Source organism: Callithrix jacchus, chromosome 10 (genome assembly GCF_049354715.1).
Source record: "Callithrix jacchus isolate 240 chromosome 10, calJac240_pri, whole genome shotgun sequence".
NCBI classification, from domain to species: Eukaryota; Metazoa; Chordata; class Mammalia; order Primates; family Cebidae; genus Callithrix; species Callithrix jacchus.
The window spans coordinates 113,820,558-113,847,938 of NC_133511.1; the positions used below are offsets into that span (position 1 = coordinate 113,820,558).

At 36.3% G+C, this 27,381-nt stretch overlaps 3 protein-coding genes across 3 annotated transcripts; 1 reads left to right on the forward strand and 2 right to left on the reverse strand.

Annotated features, from left to right (window-relative positions):
• The first annotated feature begins 4,093 nt into the window (after positions 1–4,093).
• On the forward strand, positions 4,094–5,514 carry LOC144577949 (olfactory receptor 5I1-like). The gene has a single exon (XM_078339172.1). The coding sequence runs from the start codon at positions 4,094–4,096 to the stop codon at positions 5,024–5,026; it is 933 nt and encodes a 310-aa protein (XP_078195298.1). The 3' UTR covers positions 5,027–5,514.
• A 3,243-nt stretch (positions 5,515–8,757) lies between these two features.
• LOC100407956 (olfactory receptor, family 5, subfamily W, member 2-like) lies at positions 8,758–11,323 on the reverse strand. The gene has a single exon (XM_017978543.4). The coding sequence runs from the start codon at positions 11,306–11,308 to the stop codon at positions 10,367–10,369; it is 942 nt and encodes a 313-aa protein (XP_017834032.2). The 5' UTR covers positions 11,309–11,323; the 3' UTR covers positions 8,758–10,366.
• An 8,661-nt stretch (positions 11,324–19,984) lies between these two features.
• OR5W2 (olfactory receptor family 5 subfamily W member 2) lies at positions 19,985–20,971 on the reverse strand. Its single transcript, XM_003734253.3, has one exon. The coding sequence runs from the start codon at positions 20,969–20,971 to the stop codon at positions 20,039–20,041; it is 933 nt and encodes a 310-aa protein (XP_003734301.1). The 3' UTR covers positions 19,985–20,038.
• Between the last annotated feature and the right edge of the window lie 6,410 nt (positions 20,972–27,381).

Genomic DNA, 27,381 nt, shown 5'->3' on the forward strand with positions numbered 1-27,381 from the left:
CTGTAAATGTCTATCAGGTTTGCTTGTTTCAGGTCTGAGTTCAAGCCCTGGATATCCTTGTTAATTTTCTGTCTGGTTGATCTGTCTAATACTGACAGCGGAGTGTTAAAGTCTCCCACTATTACTGTGTGGGAGTCTAAATCTCTTTGTAAGTCATGAAGAACTTGCCTTATCTACCCTAAATATATCTGGACCTAATCTGCTCCTGTATTGGGTCCATATATATTTAGGATTGTTAGCTCTTCTTGTTCTATGGATCCTTTTACCATTATGTAATGACCTTCTTTGTCCCTTTTGATCTTTGTAGCTTTAAAGTTTATTTTATCAGAGACGAGAATTGCAACTCCTGCTTTTTTTTTTGCTGTCCATTTGCTTGGTAAATCTTCCTCCATCCCTTTATTTTGAGCCTTTGTGTATCCTTGCACGTGAGATGAGCTTCCTGGATACAGTACATCTATGGGTTTTGGCAGACATCATGATAGTATATCTAGAAGACCTCATCATCTCAGCCCCAAAGCTCCTGAAACTGGTAAGCAACTTCAGCAAAGTCTCAGGATACAAAATGAATGTGCAAAAATCACAAGCATTCCTATACACCAATGACAGACTGAAAGAGAGCCAAATCAAGAACAAACTGCCATTCAAAATTGCTACAAAGAGAATAAAATACCTAGGAATACAACTAACAAGGACCGTAAGTGACCTCTTCAAGGAGAACTACAAACCACTGCTCAACGAAATCAGAGAGGACACAAACAGATGGAGAAACATTCCATGTTCATGGTTAGGAAGAATCAATATCGTGAAAATGGCTATACTGCCCAAAGAAATTTAAGACTCAATGCTATCCCCATCAAGCTACCAATGACTTTCTTCACAGAACTGGAAAAAACCACCTTAAATTTCGTATGGAACCAAAAGAGAGCCCGCATAGCCAAGTGAATTCTAAGCAAAAAGAACACAGCAGGAGGCATCACACTACTGGACTTCAAACTATGCTACAAGGCTACAGTAATCAAAACAGCATGGTACTGGTACCAAAACAGAGATATAGACCAATGGAACAGAACAGAGGCATCAGAGGCAACACAGCATATCTACAATCATACAATCTTTGATGAACCTGACAAAACAAGCAATGGGGAAAGGACTCCCTGTTTAATAAATGGTGTTGGGAAAACTGGCTAATATGCAGAAAACAGAAACTGGACCCCTTCCTGACACCTTACACTAAAATTAACTCCAGATGGATTAAAGACTTAAACATAAGACCTGGCACCATAAAAACCCTAGAAGAAAATCTAGGCAAAACCATTCAGAACATAGGAGTAGGCAAGGACTTCATGACCAAAACACCAAAAGCATTGGCAACAAAAGCCAAAATAGACAATGGGACCTAATGAAACTCCACAGCTTCTACACGGCAAAAGAAACAGTCATTAGAGTGAATCGGCAATCAACAGAATGGGAAAAAATTTTTGCAGTTTACCCATCTGATAAAGGGCTGATATACAGAATTTACAAAGAGCTAAAACAGATTTACAAGAAACAAACAAACAAACAAACAAACAAGCCCTTCTATCAAAAATGGGCAAAGGATATGAACAGACACTTTACCAAAGAAGACATACATGAGGCCAACAAACGTATGAAAAAATGCTCATTATCACTTGTCACTAGAGAGATGCAAATCAAAACCACATTGAGATACCATCTCATGCCAGTTAGAACGGTGATCATTAAAAAGTCTGGAGACAGCAGATGCTGGAGAGGATGTGGAGAAATAGGAACACTTTTACACTGCTGGTGGGAGTGCAAATTAGTTCAACCATTGTGGAAGACAGTGTGGCAATTCCTCAAGGCCTTAGAAATAGAAATTCCATTTGACCCAGCAATCCCATTACTGGGTATATATCCAAAGGACTATAAATCTTTCTACTATAAGGACACATGCACACGAATGTTCATTGCAGCACTGTTTACAATAGCAAAGACCTGAAACCAACCCAAATGCCCATCGATGATAGACTGGACTGGGAAAATGTGGCACCTATACACGACGGAATATTATGCAGCAATTAAAAATGATGAGTTCATGTCCTTTGTAGGGACATGGATGAATCTGGAGAACATCATTCTCAGCAAACTGACACAAGAACAGAAAATGAAATACCGCATATTCTCACTCATAGGCGGGTGATGAACAATGAGAATACATGGACACAGGGAAGGGAGCACTACACACCGGGGTCTATTGTGGGGAATAGGGGAGGGACAGCAGCGAGGGGAGCTGGGGAGGGATAGCCTGGGGAGAAATACCAGATGTGGGTGAGGGGGAGGAAGGCAGCAAAACACACTGCCACGTGTTTACCTATGCAACTATCTTTCATGTTCTGCACATGTACCCCAAAACCTAAAATGCAATAAAAAAAAAACACACAAAAAAATAAAAGGATAGCAGAAAGCTGGAGAATGGCAAATTTTTTGAACAACTATATCCTCTCTCAACTAATCTATGTCCAGATTTTTAAGTTATGTAAACAATAAATTCCCACTTTTGCTTAAGCCACTTAAAAATGTTATTCTGCCACATCCAACCAAAGATGACAAATACACCTACTTATAAATATTCTTTTTATAAACATTCTCTTTATTAATTGCATAATGTTCTAGTTTCTTGAAGTGGATTTCAAGAAATTTTAGCCATATATATGTGTATGTATGTATAGATAGATACATATCCAAATATGCATATATGGGTATGTGTGTATATAAAGATAAAGCTATAGATATATACATACAGTTTTAAATTAACACACGTATATCTCTATACACACAGTTTTAAATTAACTTGCTTTATATGTCTTTCAGCTGGACTTCTCTTTCTCCATTAGACAACATATTCTTAATCTCATTTTCAAGTCTCCGAACATCCCATAGATTTTTAAATTTCCGTGTAATTTTTTATGTGTTTTTCTTTACTCCATCTTTTCTTTTCTATTCTTTACTCATCAATATACCTAATGCTCATTTCAAGTTATTCTTCTTTTCTACTTTTTGTACCTGCTACCTAGAACAGTACCTGGAAGAAAATACTCATAGAGTGAAGGTAATTTTTCAGTGAAAACCTTTTGACATTTTCTGACCTTGCATTACCAGCATTTCATTTGAATGCAGATGTAAATCTATCATAGTATATATCAGACTTATTAAACTCGTTTATAATTTTCTTTCTCAATCACTAGATATATTTTTGCTTCTTTTCAATTTACTATACTGTCAATATGCATAGAATATTATAGTAGTTGTTTGACAAGTTGCTTTGAGCTGGTTAAATCAAATTAGACAATAAATATAATCAAATTTTTCATATAGTAACCTACCATTTCAAAAGCCAAAATATGTTTCTTTGAGGTATTCTCATGATGTAGAAAACCATCTTACATCATTTCATTTTGTGTTTAATCAATTCCCGAGTGGAACTGTTTAATTGCTCACATATGTTTTCCCACTAAAGATTTGAACATCAGTTTGAATTCTTGGGATCTGAGGTGAGATCAAAAAGCAGATCTCAAAAACCTCAAAGCAAAATATAAAAAGCCTGCTTCTCCTAAGGAGCCACAGCCTTCTTAAGAAAGGCACAAATTTCTTCTATGAACACAGAATGCCTGCCCCAAATGGATTATACCAAATGTTACAATGGCACAGAGGCCATTTATTAGAGTTTGCCATGACAAGATGGTTTGCACTATCTCTAAACATTAGTGGTAGATGAAAGAATTGAAGAAATTAAGAGTGAAAGTTATGTTTAGAGTTTAGCAACTGGCTTGATGGTGGTGCAACATGATGCAGAAAACAAACACATTAAGGAATTGAGAAGGTAAATGATTGGTTTAATTAAAAATAATTGAAAATGGATGCATGCCTAGTTGTATCAGGATGCCTATGTGGTTTTAGAATTACTGCTTTATTAATTTTGATATTTTTAAAAAATTTTCTTTCTTTTTAAAAAATTTTTGCCAATGTCCAGGTTATTATTAACATTTCTTTTGTCACTCTGTCACACCTCCAGAAAACCAGATTATTGCAGATAATGGAGCCAGAGAATGGCACTGTGAAGACTGAGTTCTTTCTCCTGGGATTCAGTGACCATCTGGAATTTCAGAGTCTCCTTTTTGCAGTGTTTTTCTTCATCTACTCTGTTATTCTGATGGGGAACCTTGGAATGATTTTATTAATCACAATTAGTTCCCACTTGCACACGCCTATGTACTTTTTCCTCTGCGTGCTGTCCTTCGTAGATGCATGCTACTCTTCTGTCATTGCCCCCAAATTACTTGTGAACTTGGTTTATGAGAAGAAGACCATTTCTTATAAAGGATGTGTTGCACAGTTATATTTTTTCTGCTCTTTGGTTGACACAGAATCTTTCCTCTTGGCTGCCATGGCTTATGACCGGTACATAGCAATCTGCAACCCACTGCTCTATATGGTGATTATGTCCAAGAAGATTTGTTGCCAGCTTGCAACTGGAGCATTTTTGGGGGGCACTTTAAGCTCAATTATTCACACCATGAACACTTTCCATCTGTCATTCTGCTCCAAAGACATTAACCATTTCTTTTGTGATATCTCCCCGCTCTTCTCTCTGTCCTGCACTGACACTTACATACATGACATCATTCTGGTTGTCTCTGCCAGTTTTGTGGAAGCGATCTGTCTTTTAACAGTTCTCCTCTCTTATGTCTTCATTATGGCAGCTATTCTTAGAACAGGTTCTGTGGAAGGAAGAAGAAAAGGGTTCTCCACTTGTGCTTCCCATCTGACTGTGGTCATTATTTATCATGGTACCCTGATATTCATTTATTTGCGCCCCAGCACCAGCCATTCACTGGGTATTGACAAAGTGACCTCTGTGTTTTATACTTTGATCATACCTATGTTGAACCCTCTAATTTACAGTCTAAGGAATAAAGACGTCAAAAATGCTTTTAGAAAAGTGATTGGAAGAAAATTGCTTTCTTAAGATGAAACGGGGCCTGACAACTCTTCAAAAATACCTGCTTTCTGACTTTTGGTTCAAACTGTTGGAAAATTCAATTTAATATTTAAAATCTGTGGGTAATGATCCTCGACCACAGAAAAGGGCCACAGCCTAGCCTTAGAGATTGGCCCTCTCATATCACTGATATTATGTCTATTATTTTAAAGTTGAAATTTCTACTATTTTTTTCAGGGGAAGATTTACCTTACACTTAATTTCCTGTATCTCATAGTCTTACTCCTTTTCTCTTTTCACCACAAACTTTTGAGACAGCCATGTGGGAAGGGCTCCCTGCCAAAACTCAAACTGGCCTATGAACTGGGAGAAGTGCACACTGAAGTGGAGCCACAGAAGTTCATGACATTTGCAGTGAGGAGGAGCCTAGCCCCTCCTCTTCCTGAATGGAACCTGGAAATTCAATCTGTGAAGCGGGAAGCCTACACTAGCAGGAACTCTGGCCTTGCTGTAGAGTTCCTGTTATCTCTTCTATCCTTTTTGCAAAATAAATTCCGTTATTAGCACCCTTCAAATCATCTCCGAGCCTAATTTGTGGCCATATCATAAGGACCCAGCTCTAAGCTGAACTGAGGAAAAAGTCCCTCAACATTTATGGTGCACAATGTGGAGGCTTGATAAGCAGTGAGTGAAACGGGGACTCGAAAACTCTCACTGTCATCTCTAATCCTTTTTATGCTTGGACTTCTGAGGGAAGGGGAAACTGTGCCCCCACCTCCATCACTCCTGAAAAAACCAGGTGTCAGGAAAGACAATTTTGAAACTGAAGTTTGATCATTACAAGATATTTTCAAGTGTAATGACTTTTTAAAAGACAATTTTCAAATATTGACTAAATTAAAACTTGTTTCATGAAAGTTTTTCTCTAGAATATGTTGAGGCCGAAATCTCTTGATTCACAAGCAAACAGCTAAAATTTCTGAGGTAAGCTGTAGGAAGTAGAAAAGTTCTCAAAGTTTCCTTTCTTGTTAAAGAATAATAATAGTAATAATAATACTAAATGTTAAAAATAATAGTCTCCTTCAAAGACTAACTTTCTTCACAGCCTTCTTGCTTTTTACTAGTGACTCTTAAGCCCTCTCCTACGTAGCTGTTAGACATGCTCACAGGCACATAGTGCATTCTATGCCTTTGTACTCTAACCAAGATATCTGTGCTTGATGTGCTCATGGGCATGTCCCAGATCCCAGCCTATGCTCCTCCCTAATTTAGACTTCCTTTTTGTTCTCCATTGCTTTTACCTGTTTAGAAAAGTTTTAAGTTGTTAGCCAATCAAGTTTTAGTTTTAGATTGTGAAACCTAGCTCCAGCCAACGGAGATCAGACACAGCAGTAAAGATGACCCCAAATGCGTAAAAGATAAATATGTCTGCTTTTCCTTTGTTCACTGTACTTTCTTAGCAAGATAGCTAACAAGAGCACTCTTTCTGCAACAAGTAAAGATTGTTTTGCTGAGAGATCCTTTGTCTCAGTGCTGATTTTTCTTTGTGACATCAAGCATCTGTTTCCAACAAAAGCTATTCTCTGAGAGCCAGGGTTGAGAACCAGAGCCTACAGATGGTGGGCAAGAAGTTAGTTGGTCACTGGGGTATGATCTAGAGGGAAGTTATGGCTGGAAAGCATGAAAACAGTGTTAAACTCAAAGGTGAGGATGAATGCTGGGATAGAGGATAAACTAGAGAAAGCCTCTGACAGTGAAAATGTTTGCTGTGTTGTAAATCTAGAGCACAGTTTCATTCACTGCAGTGGGATGCATTTTTAAAACAAGAAGGAATTTGTTTATACAGAACACTTTTGAGGTAAGACTCTGGCCAATGGGTGCTTTAAATAGTGAAGACTGGAATAGCATTCTGAAATTGATAAGAACCACGTGCTTCATCTTAAATACTGAATAGGAAATTTTTTAAGTGCATGGGTTCATCACAATGAATAGATATTGATTTTTTTGTATCTACATGTGGCATGTCAACCACAGTCCTTGGGATAAAGATTCACAGTGCAGCACAAAATGAGGTACTCTGGGATTAATTAACTGATTTCTCGGGATTGTGTGGTCTGGGACTTAATAGTATAGTTTCAGTCTTCTGACCTAAACATGGGAATGGTGCAGCCAGCACTGGTAGCCATGAAGAAACCTCTACTCAGCTCTAACCAGGATCAGAAACAAAAAAGTCCTAAGGTGGCTGGGCAGCCAGCTAGAAATATGACCTGAGGCCAGGATTTGTAACTGTAGTGTGACCAACGAGGTGAGCAGGCTGTAAGGAGGACAGAAGAAGATGGAGTCTGCAGACTATTTCATAACATGATGCTGTGAACAATACCATCCTTTCTTTCAGCATTAGGAGTTTAGTACCTGAGAGTGGGCTCAGTATTTTCTTAAAGAGTCCCTTGACCAATATTAAGGAGATAGATAGACAGACAGATAGATACATAGATAGATAGATGGATGGATATCCTTGATATATATCTAATCCCTGAGATAAGGGAGTTTATGTGTGTGTGTGTGTGTGTGTGTGTCTGTGTGTACACACACATCTATACACATAGATACATGTATATGTGTATATATATACACATACACATATACACACATAAGACATAATATACTTCCATATTTATAGACAAAGATATGTAGCTTTAATTTTATTATGCACATATTAAACCCATATTAAAGAAATGAGGAAACTGAGACTAACAATGTAAAATGAGTATTTTGGGGGTTTTTGCTTTGTTTTGAGACAGATTCTCACTCTTTTGCCTAAGCTGGAGTGCAGTGGTGTAATCTCAGCTCACTGCAACCTTGACCTCCCAGGCTCAAGTCTGCAGCCTCAACCTCCCAGATTCAAGCAATCCTCCCACCTCAGCCTCCTGAGTAGTTGGGACCATAGGTGCATGCCAGCTACCACACTCAGATAATTTTTTGTTTAATGTTTTTGTAGAGATGGAGTTTTGCCATGTTGCCCAGGCTGGTCTTGAACTCCCAACCTCAAGTGAATTGACTGCCTTGGCTTCCCAAAGTGCTGGGTACAGGTATGAGCCACTGTACCTGCCTCAACTATTTTTCTTGTCTAGCACTATTGACTAATTGTGCTAACTTTCAGCATTTTGAATTCATTCTATTAGTACTTAGGAGAAATTTTCAATGGCCTGAATTTCTATCCTTCTTTAGAAGTTGTGTCTGGAGGGTATGTTAACATATCAATTAATTTAGTATCATAAAACTTATGACAGTCACTTCCCAAGAATAAGTTATTTTAATTATTCTAAAATAACACTAGGAATGACCATAGCTAATAGATACTAAATCACTTGTTTCAGTCATTAGTTGGTTAATTTTTTTTGTATTTGTGAAGACAGGCTCTGACTATTTTACTGAGGCTGGTCTCAAACTCCTGAGCTCAAGTGATTTGCCTGCTTCAGTCTCCCAGTGCTGGAAGTGACCATGGGCCACTATGCCTGGCCGAAGTGTGTTTAGTTATTTATAGATATGAATATAATTAATATGTTTTTAAAAAACTACATTGAGTTAGGGAATGGTTTGTGAAGTGATGGAGAGATCCTGATAAATAATATATTTTATGAACAATCAATATGCTATTTAAAATTATGGAGAAAAATAAATATTTAAGAGAGGGTAAAATATTCTTGTTTTAAAATTCTATTCAATTAGTAATGCAAAACAAATATTCTGCTAAAACTTTTGTGTTTTTAATTAATTGTTTCACTTCTATGATGCTTTGAAGCATATAAGAATCAGTGCAATTTATAACTAAAATGATATATACAGTTATAGAAGGCCCAAACGAAACCCTGTATAATTCATTACCTTGTCCTCCTAGTACCAGAGAAGTGTGACTTCATGTTTCCTTTGTGACAACAATTTAAAATAAAATGAGAAATCCTTAGAATCAAAAATCATGTTATGTTTTTCATAACTTGGTTAATTCCTAAATGATTTCAGTAGGACCAATATATGCAATTAATTAATTTATTGAAACATATTTTAGGATTACCTAATAGCCAATCACTTAGAGATGACCACTACTAATTTTTTTGTTTAGAAGAGGACTCCAGTTTACTTCATAAATACACAAAGAAGCAATATAATTATTATAAATGACATACTAATGTAAATACAACTTGTCATTTGTGGGTTTTTTTTTCCATTGAACACACTTTGCAACTTCACCCATATCAATTGCATCTTCCATTTTTGAAATTTTAGTTCACATGAACCATTAACAGAGTATAATGGCATAAACTCATCAAAGGAGATTGAGGCTCCTTTTCCAGTGGCCTTTGGGGAAAGTGCAGATCCTTCATTCCATTTGTGCAGTCCTGTAGGTTGCCAATAGCACCATGCCTGTTCTCCAGAGTAAGGACAGGGGGGATGTCTGGAGGCTGGTGCTGAGACTATGAGCTGCAATAAAAATCTGGGATTGGTGATCCTGGGGATGTCTGCTGATATAATGAGGAATAGAGGATCTGGGAAAAATTGTTCAGTATATCAAATGATCTCTGTTTGTGATAACTTAATTCAAATGTAAGTAAAAAGACAAGAGGTACAGATGGATTTTATCCAAGGTCAACATACTAGAATGAAATGGAAGGGACTTCTTTTTCTGGTAAATATACAAAGCCTCCTTTTTGCATAAATTTTCAAGGAACATTAATTTGTGTATTGAATAACTGTTTATAAATGGGATCCTGGAGCCAAACATTAAAAATAACAAAGCAGAAATAATGGTGAACAAGGCAGGAAGCGACATTACCTTTATGGAATTTTGTGTCTAGGGCAAGACCCTTCTTATTTGGGCAAGAGATTTCTTAGTTGCTTTTATTTATTTATGTACTGCTTATTTACTTATAAGTATATGCAGAACACCTATAGGATGATACTCGTACATAGGAAGAAAGCAAACCAGACTTAGTTTGATTCTCTAAAACTCCGTTTGGCTGAGCAACACTTTTTATGAAATTGGAAATGTAGGGAGCGTCTGTTGAATTGGTGTGGGAAGATGGTTCACTAGAATCCACAACAGTTCATTGGGGCATGTTTGTGAACAGAGTGGGGAAATATAAAAGGATCGTCTCTGCAAAACAACCAAAGGAGTCTATTTCTACTCCTCCTTGGTTTAGAAGGAAGACTAAGAGAGATAATTCTCCCCCCCAACACAATTTAAGCACAATGGTAAGTAATTAAAAATACCTTGAAGGCCGTATGGGTGACACTACAGAAACCTATGTAAAAGTGCATGAACTTTAAGTGTCAGAAGTTTATTATTTGTGTCGTACACAAACCGCAGTGTCATACAGACCATAATTTAGTGCTTATTGCTTTCTTCAGAGCACCTTTCACATCCCTATTCCTTAAGCTGTAGATCAGTGGATTTAACATGGGTATGACAACCGTGTAGAAAACAGAAGCTATTTTGTCTGTTTCCATTGAGTAACTTGAACTGGGTCGGAAATACATGAACAGGAGTGTGCCGTGAAATACAGTCACAGCCATCAAGTGGGAGGTGCAGGTAGAGAAGGCTTTAAGTCTGCCCTCAGCTGAGCTCATTTGAAGGATCATAATTATAATGTAGCTGTAGGAGAGGAAGACAGTGACAATGCTGCACCCCACAACACAGCCAATGAGTGTGAACATCACTATCTCATTGATGAATGTGTCTGAGTAAGACAGGGCTAGCAAGGGTGGGATGTCACAGAAAAAGTGATTGATGACATTAGATTTACAGAATGACAATCTGAATGTGAAGCAGGTGTGGACTGCAGAATCTACCAAGCCTACAAAGTAGGCCACAGCCACTAGTTGGGTACAGAGCCTCCTGGACATAGTGACCGTATAAAGAAGTGGTTTGCAAATGGCAACATAACGATCATAGGCCATGACAGCCAACATGAGACATTCCACATCTGCAAAGGCACCAAATAAATACATCTGAACGACACATAAATTATACGGCATCCGCTTTTGGTCAGTTAAGAAATCAGCCAGCATCTTGGGAGAGACAGTGGAAGAGTAGCAGACATCACAGAAGGACAACTTGCTCAGGAAATAATACATGGGCGTGTGAAGTGTGAGATCCATCTTGATCAGTAGGATCATCCCTAGATTGGCAATCACAGTTATGCCATAAATCAGGAAGAAAAGCACAAAGAGCCCCTGCTGCCCACCCTGTGTACCTGAAAGTCCTAAGAATACAAAGTCAGTAAACACAGTGCAGTTCTTAAGGGTCTTCATTCAGATCTGGAAATCCCTGATTGTGAAAGAAGAAAACAGAAGTGAAGGGTTAACATTATCTTACTATGCTAATAGTCACACTGATCGTCATTTTTTAGTAACAAAAAAATAAAGGTATAAACAGTCTACTGGAAAATATCCAATTTCATGTAAATCAACAAAATCGGCACCATAATATCTCTTATATTTCTGTGGCACTGTACAGAGACTGTAGTACACTTTCATCCAAATTAAATCATGCTAATTTATGAAAACCTATGCATTATTCATTTATGGTGATTTTTGCGACTTCTCTTTTATAGACTAAGATATTGATGTCCTCAGAGTTCAAGGTAATCGTTCTTGTAATTAGTTCGATCAGATAACCCACATCTTATGACAAGATTATTGTTGCTGCTTTTGCTTTCATTTTTGTAGAAATGTTGTGATATCTCATCATAGACAAGCATAATCAAGTGATAAGTGCCGGTAATGAATGTATCCCATGTTTCTCTCGTCATCCAAAAATGTGGAGCAGGCAGAGCAATGACAGGTTCTTACATACAACATTCCTCCACTTCCCAATAACCCCCCAGGTCCTATCCAGCATTAATAACCAAGCCTGCATCTCACTGTCACTGGGATGGAGACACTCTGTGGTTCACAAATCACTGGAGTAAGAAGAGTGATGGTGGCATGAGACGTGAGTAGAAGGGTCTCCATAATCAGTAAGCTAGAGTGGACAGACAGGAATCTGCCAGGGCTAACTACGCCTTTGTCTAAGCTGCTGTGGCTCACAGGAGATTATAAAGAACATTTTGAAGCTAATTGCAAGGATGCTGCAGCACTGGTGATACAGATGTAAGAAAGAGACTATGGTTTACTATATGGGTCCCTCTTTGCTGATCAAGTGGAATCCACATTATCCATCCACCAACAGATCAGATGTACAAGAATATTCATATGTCCACAGTCCCATAACCTCAGACAAATTCATTCCTGAGCTGTGTTCCTCATCCCAATTACAAAGACATTGTAACAAATTTTTGTTCATTTGTTTTGATTGATTGCTCTCTTCTACACCTCTGAAACCTGCTAGACTTCAGTTAAAAATAATTGGCTGTCTTTGGGGGGGCCAATTTTTTTATTGATGCCATTGTTATATTTCCCCTAAACAAATTATATCTTGTGTAATATCATACATGTCTCCCTCTGCTCTGTGAGAGAGAAGAAAAGTAGACCTGAAGGTAGATGAAAAACAGAAAAAGGATGACATCTGAATAATGGTCTAGTGATCAACATGCAGGTATCCAAAATTTCAGTTTAAACTTATTAAAAAGCTGTCTTTGTAGACATATCTTTAAAAATAATAATTTTCTTTTTAATATAACATTCAAATATATATGTAGGCACAGATATTAAAAATACTAATAATGTCTGAATATCTCTATTGCCCATGCTAGCATTTTATTCCATTCCTTGCCATCTATGTATACATATTTAAAATAATAATTAAAGTAATTAATAAAATGTTCACATTGTTTTACGCTCTCCTTTAGGTTTGTATGATACTTTTAGTGGAAACTAATAAAAGAACTAAAGAAACATACAAAGTAAACCAGAAAATAACAAAAATTAGTACCTGATCCAGAACTGCTGATTTCTTTACTGGAGCCAGCCCTCTCTTCACAAGGGTTCAGTATTGTTTCCTGACCTACCTAGATTATATAAGTAGCTCTGCTACGACTCTTGGGTATTAAATACTTCATCTCTCAGGATTAAGTGGCAAGTTTAAGAATGAGGTTTAACAATTAATCTTTTATACAGGTAGGGTAATGATTGAGAAAAAAATACAGACCATTTAAAATATTACTTTTTTTCTATCTAGCTTATGTTCAATATTATATTTAATTAGCAAAAATAAAATGACTCTAGTCAACCAGTTTTGATTATTTCCAGTCCAGCAATCTCTACATAGGCATTTTCTTTTAATTGCACATTATACAAAACAAATACTCCCCCTACAAACACACTTAAACATACATACAACACTTCTCCTTCAACACACTGAAAAATAAAGATTTTAATAAAGAGAACAAAAGTAGAAATAATCGCATTGCTTGAAGATAACCAGGCTCTGTTGTCTATGCTATTAGATTTCTGCTTTTTAAACAAAATGATGTCAGAATAACACATTTTATATAGAAATAAATAATATGATTAGAGAAAATGCACTAACTTCTATTTATAATATTAATTTATTTGACCTATCCTCTACTAATAGTCATTTCATTTATACACAATTCTTCATATCACAAGAAGTCTGTTATACATACATAATTTATCATATCCAAGTGTTTCATTAAAATAAGTTTTTAAAAATGACCTGTAAGGATAAAAGATTTGATCTTAAATAAAGATAATTTTTCCTTCTTACCAAGTCAGGTGTTTTATAATTATCTAATTATCACCACATATTCTCATGTATTTCATATATTGTCACATATGTCCTGAGCTGTCTCAAACAACTTCATTATATGATGCAGAATCTGAAGCCCACAGCTGATAAGTAAACTGACAGTCTTATAGACATTGTTTGATTGAATCCATAGAAATTGCTCACAATAGATTTTTTAATAAAGTGCAATAAAACAGATTTCTCTTAAAAGACAATCTTTAAAATACTCCTATAGAATATTGTAATGTGTTTATGCTAAAGTGATGTTTGAAAATTCACAAAATTAGTGGCCCATAGACTCTCAGAGATCACTCATGTCACTTCTCAGCCAGGACAGGAGGATTCCAGCAGTGACTGAAGATAGAAGGAAGAAATAAGGTTTGCTAATGGGGAGTAATTTGTCTTGTTTATATCACCTAGGCTCTTAACCATTATTAATATTGGTGCTAATAAAAAGTGATGTGGTAGGTCATTGCACTGTAAAATTGCAGGAAACAAGTAGAAAATAAAGAAATCGGTGCCCCTTAAACTTGCACAGCCTGACAACCTTTGGGTATATCTTTTATACTGGCCATCTTTTGAGTGATACTTCATAATGCATTAATCATTACAGTGTACTTACAAGCACAGGTTACTATGTGCTCTTTAAATGTCTAATGGTGGTTGATATTTAAAGAATATGTACCATTATCATGTATATTAGCTGTAGCTCTTGAATTGTAATGTGGTTAATTACTATAAATTCTGTCTATGCAAATTTGTGCAAACAGAAATACAGTAAAATGAGCAAGACATGTACAAATTTATACACTTCAGTACTTCAGGTTCATTTCTGAAACCCCACCTGGAGTAAAAAGTCGTAGGTTTGTTGTTGTTATTTTTATTTGTTTTTCTTGTTTCCTGTCATAGTCTTTCCCACTTGGTTTACATAAAGCTGGAATACTTGGGTGAAATTCATTGAAATTGATATCATTATAGTTTTTGGAAAAGTGGTTCTTAGTGACAATTTTTAATTTTTTAATATTTCATTGTTGTTTTTGTGAGATAATCCTAATAGTAAAATGCCAAATATACTTTTGTAGGAGAGAATGTTGAAGCAAAGCTCATACCACCTACGTAATTGCTAATAGTCTTCCATCAGGTAAACTCAGTAAAGTAATAGTTTGTTACCCAAGAGCTTTACCATCACTATCTGCTTCTCTGGTGCATATTTGGAGGATGTGGAAGTGTCTTTGGTCACCTTATCCTGATTTTTTTCCAAGCTTATATTTATTCAGAGATACCAAATTTCTTTAAGCTACACTCTGTGTAGGTAGGATTAAAATTTTAACTTCAAAAACACAGCTGCCCCTCCAGATAGCAAAGTCTAATTCTCACTCCCCACTTGTATCAGAGCATGAATACCAATATATTGTGAACAATTGGATAATTTAAATTATCTCCCAAAGGGACTTGTGCCTTAATAGAGAATGACTTTTAAAAAAATCATGAGTGAAAAAAGTTAACATTTAAGATTTCACAAACAATTGAGAAAATAACAAAACTATCTGTGTCTAAATGATGTCATGGGTGTCGCTAAACACAGTACTACATGGTCAACTGTCTACTTCTAAGTTCTTCCTTCAGGAGATCATTTCCTGGCTGTGAATCATGGGCCATTATCAAGTAAGTTCAGTGCGTGATGCTGGCACCAGGAAAACCAGGATCATTAATCTCCTTGTTGCTGAGATCAAGCATTGGCTGTGGGCTGCCAGCGTCTCTGTTTTATAAGCAAGGCAGCACATTTTTAGTAACATAAAGAATAATTATTTAATAAAATATTCTATGAGGGTTGTGTGCTTTATTAGTTTTACAAGCATAATTTGAAAATGTATTGTGTCCTAGAAACTGCTAAAGATTTAAAAAGTGATTATGAAATCCTGCAGTTGCCTACAGTCTGGTACTAAATACCCTTTGGTTTTTGAAAAATGTCAGAAGTATGTATACATTTTAAAGTATGCATGTATATACACACGCATATCTACATATGCGTGTGTATATATATACATATTTTAAAGTAAATATCAAGTAAACTTTCAGAAATGGGAAGATTATTGTATCTAAAAGCCAGAACATGAATTAGAACACAACCAGCAATTCAGAGACTGTCCCTGGACCCTAACATAAATCGGCATCCAATGTGATAGGTCAGTTTTGCATGTTCAAAAACCATTTAGAAATGAAATAATTAAATTTTCTTCTATGCCTGGATTATTTCACTCATTTTATGTGTGATCCTCCATGCTATTGCATGTAGTGGTAGTTTCTCCGTTTTCATTGTTGTGTAGCCTCCTAATAAACAAACCGTATGTTATTCAACAAATTCCAGATAATGTTGCTGTGATTATTTTTATATGGTCTTTAAAGACATATTTACTCAATTCTATTGGGTATCAAATAAGGAACAAAACATTGGAGTCATAAGGTATGCATGTTTCAGCTATAGCAGATACCGCCAACTAGTTTTCCAAAGGTTGCCAATCTGACTTTTACTAGCCATGTGTACAAGCTATGGTTGTTCCACATCCACGACAATACCTGACTTCAACATTGTCAGTCACATTTATTTTGATCGCGTTTTAGGTGAGTCATAGTACTGCACTAAGATTTTAGTTTTTATTTCCCAGAATACTAATAGTTATGTAACCACTTCTATGATGTGTCTGTGAAAGTCTGAATGCAAAATGGAAGGCCATTTAAAGGGACTATGCTCCTTTACCGTATCTCACCTTTCACAATTCACACACTCTAGCTAATACCATTGTCATTGCCATTTCAGGTCAAGTCAGTATGGAGACACTGGTGGTCCTTTTGTGTAAAGATGAAGCCACTCATCGTGTTTGTATTTGCTTCTTTTAAAATACTGCATCTCCAATAGAGGAAATAGGTTTACATGTCAGTAGACTCATAGATACATAAAGAAAAAAAACATGGCAACTGAAAAGAGTCTTATAAATAAACTAGCATGAGGCTTTTCATTATGGGGGGTGATGGGACGGGACTCATTGCTGTGAGGAAGAGTCTTGTTAAATACCACGGTAATGTAAAGTTGCAACAGGTGTCTAGTTCATAACATGAGTCTAGAGAGAGATTTGAGGGAGGTTAAAAGTCACTGCCTCTGGTTTCAACATAGGACCTCCCACTTTCTGTCTCACTGAGCGTCACTACTGCTCTATTTTAACAAGTGTAGTTATACAACCTATCACCATTATGTATCTGTCTGTTCATTGCATTACATGTATATGCAAATCTACCATTGTATTTCATTATTATGTTTAATTATTTCGGTGCCAAGGCTGAAGGAACGGATTCAAGATATAGAAACGTTCCTGTGTTAACCCACTACACAAAGTCATTGGTAATATCATATTTGGACAACACTACTTTTCATCAGTCACTGGTGACTGTGTCATTAGAGAGTGATTTAGAGAGACAGAGAGTGGAAGGAAATGGTGGGAATTGAGGTGGACAGGCTAGAATGGATCAAAGCCTTTTAAGAAATGTTTTGTCTATTTCTGTTGACTCCCAAGATGGAAGGGTTAGTTCAGGCTATCTGGCCCACATCTTTATTTAAGTCATGAATCTTCTAAGCAATATTCCCAATAGGTGATTTGTCAACTTTTAATTGTAAACAAAAATCAGAGAAATAAAAATTGCAATTAATTAATTTGATTTCTTCATTTTTAGACACACATTTATTGAGCTTAATATCCTGCCTTTGTTGGGGCTGAAATTTCCTTCTCTTTAGACAATGCTCATTATATATGATTAAAGTAGCTCATAGGCAGATCAAATCAACGTTTTCATGACATAACTGTCATATGTTATATGGAAGGAGATGAAAAGTTTATATCTATATCTTAGCACCAATTTACTGACCTTCCAAACTGTCTGGACTTAATAATATTTCAAAAGAGTTTCTCACCCTGCTGCCGCTCATAGAAAAGGTTAACACAAGAGTATGAGTAAATTGAGAAAATATGTCACAAGTGGAAACTCTCAAAACCTGTTCCCCAAAATAATGCATTCCCCCATAGTTGTTTTTATCACCATACTTATCTATAACTTGTCACAGTGTGAAACCTTGCAAAGCAGAGGTGCTTTTGGTGCTTTGCTTATATCCTGGAATGTTTTCGCAAAAGGACATTTTTATATATTATAAGGACAGCAAGAAAACCTAACACATTCAATGTCTTTTAGCTTTTATTTTGTCTTTTAGTCATAAAGGCTAAATAAAATTGTAATTGAGTTTTGCATGATTTTGCAAATATATGGCCACAACCATGTTGTCTCAACACGTTTCTTGTAGGGTTTTAGCATTATAAACTTGAGCAGAGCTTAATGAAAGTAGTTTAACATGAAGAAAGCACCCACATGAATGCTTGTAACTGCCTATATAATTAATATGCCTGTCTTTGTAGACTTATCACCTCAGTATCTATAACACCCCTTTCATTTACTTGGAGCTAAATGATGAGAAAACATAAACACATAGAGGAGAACAACACACACTGAGGTCTTTTGCAGGGTGGAGGTTGGGAGGAGGAAGGGGATTAGGAAAAAATAACTAATGGGTACTAAGCTTTTTACCTGGGTTCGGAAATAATCTGTACAACAAACACCCATGACATAAGCTTACCTATGTAACAAACCTACACTTGTACGCCTGAACTTAAATGTTTTTTAAAAACCTATGAAATAAATACTCAAAGCATACATTATGCCTTCAGTTAACTATACTTAGATATCTCAAACATTAAAACATATTATACTGTGTATTGATTTTTATTATTTATTTGTTTTTTCCATTTGGTGATCCAGAAACCATGCAGATGCTTTGGTTGGGATGACAGACATGCAGTCCTTGAGTAAAGAATGCTCTCAGTCTCATACTGGAGGCTACGGTTCAATAAACAGATGGATAGATAGAATAGTGCCTTTGGGAGAGTATTATTCATGAACCAAAGAGAGACATTTAAACAGGACTAGAAAGAGGAAGAAAGGAAGAGAAGCAGAGTGGAAATGAATGAATTGAGAGTATCAGCTCAACTAGATTGTATTGGGTGTATCACTCTGTCCTTCGATTCAATTCTTTCCTCTTGCCCTGTCTACCTCAGGATCTCTAAGTTTCAGCCTCTCCATCTAGAATTCTTTCTTCTCTCCACTCACCCATTGTATCTCCACTCACGTTTATATCTAAAACCAATGTCCTCATTTCAAAGAATCTTCTTCTATGTACTCCAGTTAGACATTTTGTTTATGCTTTAAGTATCCTGCCTTTTGACTTCATGGCATTTTATAGTTTATTATGAATTATCTGTTAGTTTTCTTAATTAATGTTTCTAGTTTTCACTACATTCTATGACTCGTTAGCACGGAAAATAGTGGATTCAGCATGGAATGCAAAGTACACAGCAGGGTGAAAGGCATGTACTAAACACTCAATAGCTCTTAGAAAAAATACTGCCTATCACGCCTGAAATCTCAGCAGTTAGGGAGGCCAAGGTGGGGGGGGTGGATCATCTGAGGTCAGGAGTTCAAGGCCAGCCTGGCAAACATGGTGAAACTCTGTCTGTACTGAAAATATAAAAATTAGCAGGACATGGTGGCAGATGCCTGTAATCCCAGCTACTCAGGAGGCTGAAGTAGGAGAATTGCTTGAACCAGGGAGGTGGAGATTGTAGTGAGCGGAAATCGCAACACTGCACTCCAGCCTGGGTGATGTAGTGAGACTCCATCTCAGAAAAAAAAAAAAGAAAGTAAAATTACTGTCTGAAATATATATTAAACAAATGAAAATTTGCCCCACTAACTCAAAGACTGGAGCATTTTTCTAAAATAGAGATTACTTTACCTAAATTGAAAACACATAAAGAAATATGGCATATTTAGTTACACATATTTAAATTATATAGTTTTTTTTCTTCCCCAAGAGTTTATTTCTGGTAAAAGGCAAAAATATTAGTTTTTCCACAAGGAAGATCTGCTTCTAAATAATTTGAAAATCTTGATGTGTATTATATCTTAAAAAAGACACACAAAAATAACAGAAAAGTGGGAATAACAGATTAGTCTATGTGATGTTTCTTTATATGTCTTCTATTTAGATAAGGTAGAATTGCTAGTTGATGGCTTAGTAAAATATGTATTATATTAAATTAAGTTATTTGAGACAACTTTGTGTTATAGTATATAATTTGAAGAAAACACTAATTTGCATTTTCATGTGTATAAATACATATTTGACTATTTTCTTAAAATAAAGTTTTATTTTTCAGTTTTTTCAGGGCCTCTTTCACATCCTTGTTCCTCAGGCTATAAATCAGGGGGTTCAACATGGGAACCACGAGGGTGTAAAACAATGAGGTCATTTTGTCTTGTTCTAGAGAGTAGCGAGAACTTGGCCGGAAATACATAAAGAGCATAGTTCCCTGGAAAATTGCAACCGCAGATAAGTGGGAAATGCATGTAGAGAAAGCTTTGAACCTCCCCTCAGCAGAGTGCATCTCCAAGACTGATAGGATGATATAAAAATAAGAAATGAGAACTCCTGAAATGGTACTCAGTTCAATAAAACCAAAGACAATGAATATCACTAACTCATTGACCTGTGTATCTGAACAAGAGAGTAGTAGGAGAGGAGGGATATCACAGAAGAAATGATTAATCTCATTAGACCCACAGAAGCACAGGCGGAACGCCAATGTAGTATGTATCAAAGCATCTGTGATTCCCACCAGATAAACCCCAGACAAGAGTAGATAGCACACTCTGCTGGACATGTTGACTGTATAGAGCAGGGGGTTGCTGATGGCCTTGTACCGATCAAAGGCCATCACTGCCAGCAGTAGACACTCAGAATCTGCAAAGATACAGAAGACCAAGAATTGCAGAGCACAGCCGTAGAAGGAAACTGACTTGTTCTTGGCAAGTAGATCTACCAGCATCTTGGGCCCAATTGCAGTGGAATAGCAGAGATCACAGAAAGACAGATGACTGAGGAAGAAGTACATTGGTGTGTGAAGTTGGTAATCCGTTCTAATCAAAATTATCATTCCAAGATTTGCTGAGAAATTAATGATATAAATAGCCAAGAATATGGCAAATAGGGTCACTTTCATCTCTGGGTTATTGGTAATTCCCAAGAGAAAAAATTCAGTTAATGAGGAGCAATTTTCCTGGTTCATTCTTCCTTGTTTAAACTGTTACAGAAGTCATTATCAGAATGACAGATTCGAGTCTGACTTTCTCAGATGTCCAAAAGAAAAAAAAATGTATCTGTAAAGCAGAACAAGATTTGTTTATGTAAATTATCTTTTTCTCTCTCAAAAAATATCCCAGGTGAGTGTCACTTTTAAAGAGGCATTGCTACATGAAACAGCAACACCACCACCACCACCACCACCACCAACAAAATGTCCAGCAAAGGAAGTTGATGAACTTTGACTCTAAATTTATATGCAATTTCTGAGATATATCATTTGTCTTTGCTTCTATTGCACAATCTCAGACAGTTAATCTGATTAAGCTGAAAGCTCAGTACAGATCCAAGAGGATGTAAAAGAAAACACAAACTTAGAATAACAAGGCCAGAAACATACAGGATTCAACATCTCATGTATTTGACAAAAAAGCATCACATTTATTGCATTATTCCAGAAAGACATAGTTTTTCTGTCATTGACAGTGATATTATATGTAAGTTAAGCAAAAAATTATGATGATACTCTTTTTTATGTGGTGTCTTTGGTGTTTACTGAAAAGGAAGAATGTTTTATTTAACTGTTACTCATTATCACTGGCTTGTCTCAACATTTATAATCCATTTGGATGACTTACTTGGTTCCAAAGGACAAAAGCCAAATATAAGTGGTAAAAGAAGCGTGAACAACAGACTATTTACATTTGCTTATAGTTGACTTTTTAATTAAAATCAAAATGTGAAGAGGAACAATATATGTTTCTGAGACGTACAGGCTTCTGTTCCTTGTGTTATATGTGCATTTACTTTTGTGTGGGCATGTGTGTGTCTGTGCATGTGTCTGTTACATAAAAATTGAAATGTAGGGTGGATCTGATTGTATTTCTTCTACACTTAAATATTATGGCATTTGGTCCATATGGACTTGAATTTTCATAAATTATTATCTTTAATATGTTATCTCTATTACCATTTGAGTTAATCTACAACCAATCTTAAATTTACATGTACAATAATATCACTTGCACAGTAATGTTTTCTTGTGAATGTTGATTAAAATGTAAAAGGGTAAAATCTATACTATCCTCTTAGAAATGACATGCAAGGTTAGTCAAATTCACACAGATCCAAAGAGAAAATATCGTTGTTTTGGCCATTAGATTGCAGAGGTGCTTCAACTGAGTAAGCATCTATAAAATCATTCATTTGTAAATTCCTCAATACATGATTCCTCATTCTTCAAAATTACTTTTTTCCTCTGTTCTTTAAATTGACCATTCAGAAACTTACCTGAGATGAGCAAGTCTTTCTGTCCTTACCTCTAGTATGTGAACGATAGGCAGATCACATTTTATTTTTACCTGGTGACTGTTGGGACTTAAATCTCTCAAGCCTCTGCCTTTATCCTTTACGGTATTCAAAAATAATTAATTAGATTCCTAGTTTGGTATATCCCCCCGTGAATGCTGCAATGGATTTAGCAAAGGCTGGACTTTTAATTTTTCAACCTTATCACCAAATTGACCAATGTTAGAAACTGATCAGAATTCATTTAACAGTATGCTTCATGGGCAACATGAAATAAGACATCTAATAAAACTTGAATAGACTGTCTACTTAATGGCTTGTGTGTCCTTTTCATTGTCCATCTTGTTTCTTCTGCTTCTGAAATTCTCCTTCACCTCACATTTAGAAATATGATAATCTTACACGATGCTTTTTTCATCAATCATTGTCTAAATACTCTTCCCTAATTACATTGCCAACTACCCTCTTTTCAATTATTTTATGGCTGTGCAACATTCATCATACTGAAAATACTTTTTCTTAATTTACATTTCATTTGTCTGTTGGCGTATGTGTCTCTGTACATTCCCATAATCTGTAGCACAGACATTTGCATGAGTAATGTGTGTTTTTAAATATGATTGCGTGATGTTAAATAATTTCCGGTTGTTAGGCTGGTAATGTTCAACCAAGAATAAACATGAACTACTTTCAGGTCTGTTTCTCCTAATATAGTTGATACGTACAAGGATGATTCTTTAAAAGAAAAAGTGTGTTGAGGCCATCTTTTAATTTTTTTTTTTAAAAAGCTAAGTTCTATTTATTTCCAGAATAATCTCTGTGTACTATTATTCATGGCAGTCCTTTGATACTTGGAAGGTACTCAAAGTTTGAATTTTGTGTCTATCCCATTGACTCCTCTATGGCTACTATGTATTGCTGTTCTCTCCCTTTCTACTTCAGTCTACCATTTTAGCCTTTAACTTCACGGGACAGAGAGCTAAATCCTGCATCACGTTGCTTTGCCCATAAAGTTGTCTCTACTCCCTCTTCTAAGAATATGCTTTTAAAGCAGCTCTTCATTCAGCCCTGGACTTGTGCAGGAAAAATATATGAATTTAATTAAATACATTCTACTATGACTCTTGTACTACATCCCATATGTTTTCTATATATTAATTATGATATCTCCATATATCATATCATACATTTCAAATGTTATCTTATGTTTCCATCTCTAACACCTTCATTATACAGATACCAAAAGTGAAATCCAGAAGTAATGAGTAAACTTCTGGAGTCTCATAGGCATGAAGTTTTCCTTCTCCAAGCACCTGATCTCAATATGTTTCTGACTACAGTGTAATGAAAAAAAATCTCTGTATTGGCCATGTTCTGAGTGATATTTTATAATATGTGAGTAATTGTTGGATACATACACGTAGAGATTTCTATGTGTCCTTTAAAGTCTACTGTTGACTGTACTGTACAAAAATGCATTCCCACTGACATTCTGTCTTAATGGAGTTAATCTATTTTTTACGACAAAAAAAGTGAAAGAAAACTATGTATAAAAATAACATAGCAAGTGATAGACATTAGCCAGTTATGCATATACATACTCTGGGTGATTCTTGTATCTTCCCAAACCTTACTAGGGAGTAGACAGGGATGTAGCCTTTTCTCAAAATTCCTATGAAGCTAGACTACACTTTAGGCTAAATTATTAAAATATTCTTGATTGGGGAAAAAGTAATTTTTAGTGTTAAATGTCAATGGTTTTTCAAGCTTTATTGTCTTTGCTTGGAAGATGGTGCTGTTACAAATATGCTAAACTTACAGCTATTGAAAATGTTTTTAAAGACAAGTCCAACTAATTAGCTGTAATAATTTTCCACCCATTACACTAAAGACACTGATACATTTTTGTTCTCCAAGGGCTTTACTACCAACATCTACTTCTCTTGTCCATATTTAAAGCAATGGGAACTTACCTTGATTCAAACTCATTTTCATATCATGTGATTCCCTGTTCACAGGAATGACAAAACTCTTCAGGTTATACTCTACTTAGGTAAGACATAGATTAGCTTCCTAAATTCGACTGTCTCTGGCCATCTAAGTGGCTACATTATTATTAAAAGTTGGATAAAGTTATTGGTATTTAATTGAAGATGATTTTTAAATTATGGAAGAAAATAACTTAGTTGGAATTTACATCAGAAGTAAGCAACTGAGGAAAAATATCTGTGTGTAAATCTGGTCACTGGTGCCACCAGTGCTCCTATACCTAATACTCTGTAGGTAGCTGCCTGCTTATAATCTTCTTCCTTCAGAAAAACGTGGTTGTTTGTCCCTAAGTCATGGGCAATTCTGAATAAGTTTCGTGTATAGTACTGTCCCAAGAAGAATCAGGCTCTCTTAGCTTCCCTTTTACAGGAAGCAATACCAAAAGTGCTTAGAGTTGAATAAAACATATTGTTTAATTTTTAAAAGAGAATTTTTAATAAAAAAGGAAAAATTATTGACAAATATTTTATGAAAGTTGCACAACATTTTCACAAAGATAGGTCGAACTTTATTGCATACAAGACATTAGTAGTAATACAAATTTATAGTAATAACATTCTGAAATTTCTCAGTCTAATGAACAGATTTTGCATTTAGAAAATCTTTTGATGTGTAACATATATACAGATTATCCTTAAATGATAAATATACAACTAGATGAATTTTCAAAGCATTAAAAATAAAAATACTCCTGTAACCAGGACCCAGACAACAGAAAACAAATAAAAGAAAGAAATAACATTACCAATCCCTAAAGTCTTCTACATGATTGCTCCTAAGTTACTACCCTCCTACTCCCAAGGGGTAATTACTTTCTTGATGTTTATAACAATAAATTACTTTCATATTTTTTGAACCATATATAAATGGATGCCTGTGTTTTACTCAATAATAAATTTGTGAAATACATCCAATTTGTTTAATACAATTGTAGTACATTCATTCTTATTGTTGCATATTGGAGACTGACATCCAACTTCTCTTGGACTTTATTCTGATTCAAACACACTTCTGCCATGGTGCTCTTCCAGATATATCTAGTGTGTAAGTAAAATTTCCAAAAGAACATGCACTGACTGAGGAGACAAAATGACCAAAGGAAGCAACCTCATTGATTTTTCTACTGCTATACTTCTCTACGTAGGTCTCAGAATCCCAGAAAGAATGTCATCCTAGAGAGCAGAGTATCATTGCTCAGCATGAGATTTACAGGACTTCTAAAATGTTTTTACTCAAAGGCATTTTACAATGGCACCTAGCTAGCCTTTGATGTTGAATGATTTTAGCTTGTGTAATTGCAGAAAACATTTGAGAGTCTGATTCTCATATGATCCTTCAAATGCATGTCTATGTCCCTGTTTACTACAGAAACCACTTGCAGTACTTTGATCATCAGAAAACTAGAAAAGAATCATGAAAGTTATTAAATATCCTATAATCTAGATAAGTACTCTTTAATTATTTTTCAAATTATTTATATTTGTCTTTAATATGCCATTACCTTTAGCATCCACATCCACTTAAGTATTTAATAAGATACAGAACATATATTTGAGATACATACTAGACAATCAATTATTTCTTTTTGCCTCATAAGGAACTTTCAATAAAAATTAACTTTTTTTTTCTTATTTCTTTACTTATTGACTCAGACAGGCTCCTTGGTTGAAAGGGGTGGGTTGCTGGTGAAACCCCACTTTCAAGCCAGCGACAGTCTGAAGACTGGGAGCTGGGTGGCCAGCGGTACCAACCAGATCAAAAACTCATGGTGCTTTTCTTGGGCCTGCCCATGGCCATCCATGGACCATTCAGCATGCACCTTCTCCCCTCTGAAGCCCATAAAACCCCAGACTCAGCCAAACTTGGGAAGACAATGAGACAACCTGCCTGCAGAAAGGAGCTACTCACTGTAGAGCTCTTCTCTGCTGAAAGTTGTACACTCTTGGGAATGACCTGCCTGTGGATAGGAGCTACCCACTCTGGGTCTCCTGAGAGCTGTACTAAAACTCAATAAATCTTCGCCTTGCTCACCATTCAGTTTTCTGCATACCTCATCATCCCTGGAGGCAGGACGAGAACTCAGAATCCCTAGAGTGGCAGTACTGAAAGAGGTGTAACACAAATAGTGTTGAAATATATAAAATGTGCCACCCCCCACCACTTTCCACATTGTGAGTGCCAAGGAGAGATGAGCTGTAGCCCTTCAGGGAGCCCAGACCTAAGGACTTCCTGAGCCAGGGGTGTGACACCTTCCTTGGGGTTCTGTGGTTTCTGGTGCCTCCAAGCTTTTGGGTGCTCCCATGGTCCCCTCATCCAGACACAGTTGCCTACAGTGGAAGCTGCTTTTGGTACATCTGAACCAGCCACAGGCTTCTACAGAGCCGGTGTCTGGAGATGCCCATCCGGCTACAGCAGCTGACATGCCTGGCAGTGTTCAGTGGCCAGTCTCCATGCTTGTAGACTCACTTATCCATTGCCACTCTGGCCTGGCTCAGCCTTGGCAGGATCTGGGCTGGTAGCATGAGCTGAGTGCAGCCTGCCAGGCCAAGACAGTCAAAAAAGCCCAGCATGCCCAAGCAAAACTCAGGCAAAGATACCACCAGCAACAGAGGTCTTGGCTGGGGAAGAAACACCCCAAGTATCCCATGACATAAAGACAGTTCATAAAATATTTACATATCTGTGGAGGACCAATCAGGGTGCTCACAAAAATATTAAGGGAAAAATATTAGAGACATCTATGGGAAATAGTTACAAAACCCTCTTGGAAGGCCAAGCAGTTTACATAGATGCAGCAAAGAATGGGCCAAAGGTGGCTAGTTCTTTAATCTTGAGGCTTGAAGCATAGGGTGGTTAACAGGGGAATGCAAAGGAATTTATCTAAATGGCTTGTTGTCTTAGGACCAACCTTTGCCCATCTGTGCTTGACTGCCTTCTACTTAGGGGGTCGGCAGAAGTTTATTACCAACAAATGGTGTTTACTTTAGGCCTTGGAACCTGGCCTTTAATCTTTACTCTCTAGTGGTGTTGACTCAAAGC